At 28.0% G+C, this 4,501-nt stretch overlaps 1 protein-coding gene across 1 annotated transcript; it reads left to right on the forward strand.

Annotated features, from left to right (window-relative positions):
- The first annotated feature begins 549 nt into the window (after positions 1-549).
- On the forward strand, positions 550-2,444 carry LOC131609891 (NAC transcription factor 47-like). Its single transcript, XM_058881709.1, has 3 exons — positions 550-784; positions 988-1,292; positions 1,501-2,444. Exons 1-3 carry the CDS (start codon positions 622-624, stop codon positions 2,038-2,040), a joined length of 1,008 nt encoding a protein of 335 aa, XP_058737692.1. The 5' UTR covers positions 550-621; the 3' UTR covers positions 2,041-2,444.
- The last annotated feature ends 2,057 nt before the right edge of the window (positions 2,445-4,501 follow it).

A 4,501-nucleotide genomic window follows, 5' to 3' on the forward strand; every position in this document is an offset into this window, starting at 1 on the left:
TATATCGGCTAGAAAAAAACATAATTGCTAGCATGCATAGATTAGTTTTCAATAAAATCCAAAAACAAAAAAAACACATTTGTAATTAAAAATGTTGCTTGTTTTTTCATGTGGTCAAAATTTGTCATTATATAATACTTACTCACATGTATTCAATAAAAATAACTTTTTTAGATTAGTTTTTAAAAATGTTTCAATTATTTATATTATGTCATTTAATTATATATTTTATCTAAATCACTTGTTGAGTAAAACATTAAAATACAACCAAAAAAAATTGGAGTGAAATAAAATGTAAATTTTCTTTTAGAAATATAATATTTGAAAAAACTAATGTAAATATCTTTTTGTGAGCAAGGATTGGGTTTGTCATCCATCCACCGTTTTCACATTGCTTCTATCCATCTCTTTAAAAATGGACCCCACTTTTGGAAAATCATGGTTCTTGGAACTCATCTTATTTTTTCCTCATTCATACCCCCTAGCCCCCTTGGCCTAATCTCTTCCCACATAACGACAAATTTCCTTCAACCATAAAACCCCTTCCTTTCTCCCAATCCCAAAAATTTCAATCCTCTCTCTCTCTTCTTTCTCTCTCTTCACCAAACCCCTCAACAAAACATGGCAACCCCACAGTCCAATCTTCCCCCAGGTTTTAGGTTCCACCCTACTGATGCTGAACTCATTCTTCACTACCTTAGAAAAAAAATTGCTTCCATTCCTTTACCTGTTTCCATCATTGCTGAAGTTGATATTTACAAATTAGATCCATGGGAATTGCCAGGTTTCTAAAATTCTACTATTACACATCTTTCTCCACTTTATTTTTTATCTATTAGTCTAGACGAGTTTGAATCGGCACTCTTATATCTGATATTTTTGCACAATTATTAACTGAGCTGGTTTAACGAAACTTTTTCGACTTTATAATATTTAATAATGTGTGATGTGGAATGTTAATTAATTTTTTGTTGTTGTTATTTTCAGCTAAGGCTTTGTTTGGTGAGAAAGAATGGTACTTTTTTAGTCCTAGAGATAGAAAGTACCCAAATGGTGCAAGGCCAAACAGGGCAGCTGCTTCAGGGTATTGGAAAGCCACTGGAACTGATAAGACAATAGTTGCATCATTGCCATGTGGAGGAAGATCACAAGAGAATATTATTGGTGTCAAAAAGGCACTTGTTTTTTACAAAGGAAAACCTCCAAAGGGCATTAAAACTAATTGGATCATGCATGAATATCGCCTTGTTGATAATAATAAACCAATTAAGCTCAAAGATTCCTCCATGAGGGTAAGCGTCTCTAAATTGTGGCCGCGTTAATAGTAATTCGCATAATCACATGCACGATTGATCGCAGTTAAACAAAAACATCAGATGTCATATAATGTCTCGGTTTGACTACAATGACATTTGATGTTTCTGTATCACTGTATTTGTGGATGTTTTTTAAAAAATATATTTTGGATTAATGATGTTGTTGGTATTATTGTTTTTCCAGTTGGATGATTGGGTATTATGTCGAATTTACAAGAAATCAAAATGCGCGCTATCACCAACCGAATCAGAAACAATGATAGGCGAAGTTGAACACCCGGAGGAGGCGCAATTCAAAGAAACTCTTTTTCCCATCACAAAAAACACACCATCTCCTCATCAAAACACACTCATGTCACAAAAATCAGTCTCTTTCTCAAACCTATTAGATGCTATGGACTACTCTATGCTAAGCAGTTTCTTATCTGAAAACCATTCAAATCCATCAGAAATTGGATCAAGTTCAAATTTCAACACTGAAAACTTTAACCAACAACAACAATCTTCCCAAAACAACAATTACATGTCACAAAACAAGAATCCTTTAAAGCACCATCTTTCAAACATAGATGAGGACAACATGTCATTGTACCCATCAAAGAAATACTTGAGTTCCTCTTGCAATTTCTCTAACATCAATACACAATATGAAAGCTACCTCATGAAGCAATCTTTGATGAATCAACAATTGGTTTTAGGTCCTCATCATCAATATCAAGGATAATAATCCAAAATACCACAAAAAAAATAAGTGGTACCAAAAAAAATAATTAGAAAATTCAAATAGTTAAGTAAAATTTCTAGAAGTTGGCCCACAAAAAAACACCAATGGGGTCATTAAGTATAAGAATTACTAATTTTCTAGTACTAGTACACAAAATAGTGTGTTTTATTTTTTTTGTGTTGATTTTTAGTTTGTGCTAGGAATTGAAGGATGGATTAGGACTTGTTTGGTAGGGGAGTCAAAAGAAAGATTCTGCAATTGAAGACTCAATAAATTGTGAAAAGAAAATATTAAAGTTTTATGACCAATTAGAAATAGTCGTGTACAAAATGTTGATTTGTTCATGTATTGGGTTTGGCAATTTAGCTTTATAAAATATACTCTGTAGATAAGTATTGTACTCATTGTGATTGTATTTTTGCCACTTTATTCCTTATAAAACAACATTTATTCACATACTTTGAACCATTACATACGTACATTATTGAAGCAATATGAATTGAACAAGTAAATAAATAAATCATTTTCTTTGACAGATTTAAATAAATATTCAATTAAAAATATAAAGTTTACCTTCTGTCACAAAATATAAACATGCATAAACAATACCAAAAGAGCAAGAAATTATAGGCGTGGTTCTTTACAGAAATTAAAATATTATATGCATTGCAACTTAATTGGTTTCTATAAAAAAATTCCCTTTCACGCCAGCTTCGTAACATTTCTTAACTATTTTATTATCTTATCTTCCAAAAATGCCAAGTCCAACTTATTTGTATTACATTAGACTTTAGAGTGTGTAATAGCCAAGTCGAACATTGCTGCATTCACATTTTGTAATTACAAGAAATGAGAGTAACCTTTTTTTTAAAGCAAAAATGCAAGCACTTGCTGTGTGAAAAAGTTATGATTACTCTTCCATAATTTGAGTATTTTTTTTAATAAATAATATAATGTGATATATTATATGACACTACTGAAAAACAACTAAAAATTATTCTAGTAAGTGGTGTTAGCCATATATCAACTTTCACTATAATATTTTATTTAAAATTATATTTTGATCTAAATTATTAATATTAATATTTTTTAATAGTTTTTTAAATCTTTCTCTATCAATAAATATTTAATTTTTTTCTACCAGATTTACTCTTCTTACTATAAAGTCTATATTTTTTATATATTCGAACCACTTAAATCTATTCTTTATTATCTTGTCTACTTTAAGCGTTATCTCAATACACTCTCTTTAATATTTTTATTTATAATTTTATTATGTCTAGTTTTACCACACATTTCACACAACATTCTTATTTCATTCTTATTTCTGATACATTTATTTTATTCTTGTGTTAATTTCTAATCGCTCAACATTTTATCATGTAAAACATCGTAAGTCTTATTATTGCAGTCCAATTAAATTTTTCCTTCAACTTAAGATGTACTTTTGTGTCTCATTAAACTCTTGAAGTTATCCTCCATTTCACCTACCCAACTTGAATTCAATGATTTACATTCCCTTCTATTTCTCCATCGCTTTTGTATTATAGACCCAAGATATTAAACCACGTGATTTATAGGATAATATGGTCCACAATTTTCACCTCAAAATTAGAAATACTTCTCTTTTATTGAACTTAGATTTCATATATACAAAAAGTTTCTAAACCTCACCTCTAAATTTCTAATCTTTCATTTAAATTTTCATCCGACTCTTAAAATAAGAGTACATTGATGATAAATGTTAGATCTTAGATGCGTTTTGGAAATACATCCAAAATTAAAGAATAAAGATTAGAGCTCAAGATTTAACTTTACTACAAACCGATTGTAAAAAAAAAAGTCGGTTATCTTACCATTCTATAACTTCTCTATATTCTTCATGATTGTATGCCACATGTAATATTCACCATTTATTTTAAAATTTAATGGTTCAGATTCACTATCGCATTTTCATATAACTTACTCATTCTCAATATATATATATATATATATATATATATATATATATATATATATATATATATATATATATATATATATATATATATATATATATATATATATATATATATATATATATATATATATATATATATATATATATATATTTGTCTTTGTTAGTTGAGTTCGGTTTATATTTATGCATAAACATTAACTATAAGAATATATTTGATTATTGAAATGTAAGTTTGAATTTACCAAATTCTATTTAATTATTTTTAAGTAGTAAAACTTTAATAATTAGTTAATATTATAAACTGCAAAGAAAAATTAATTTAATAACTTTAATTAAAAAGAGAAACTTTTTGCAGATACCTTTATGAGTTTATTAATCAACATCATAAACTCATGGAAGTTTCAATGAGATTATTTTTAACAAGCTCGTTTAATGTATGTCTAGATATAGTGGAATAATTATTATATCATAGAAAGTAATATTTAATTAACTAGCATGTAC

This window comes from Vicia villosa, linkage group LG6 (assembly GCF_029867415.1).
Source record: "Vicia villosa cultivar HV-30 ecotype Madison, WI linkage group LG6, Vvil1.0, whole genome shotgun sequence".
In the NCBI taxonomy this organism is placed as follows: domain Eukaryota; kingdom Viridiplantae; phylum Streptophyta; class Magnoliopsida; order Fabales; family Fabaceae; genus Vicia; species Vicia villosa.

Bases quoted from the DNA above. Each gene is read 5' to 3' on its own strand.
- LOC131609891 (XM_058881709.1), top strand. From the start codon at position 622: ATGGCAACCCCACAGTCCAATCTTCCCCCAGGTTTTAGGTTCCACCCT. The intron at 785-987 runs GTTTCTAAAATT...TGTTATTTTCAG, and splicing joins AGATCCATGGGAATTGCCAG to CTAAGGCTTTGTTTGGTGAG. The intron at 1,293-1,500 runs GTAAGCGTCTCT...TTGTTTTTCCAG, and splicing joins TCAAAGATTCCTCCATGAGG to TTGGATGATTGGGTATTATG.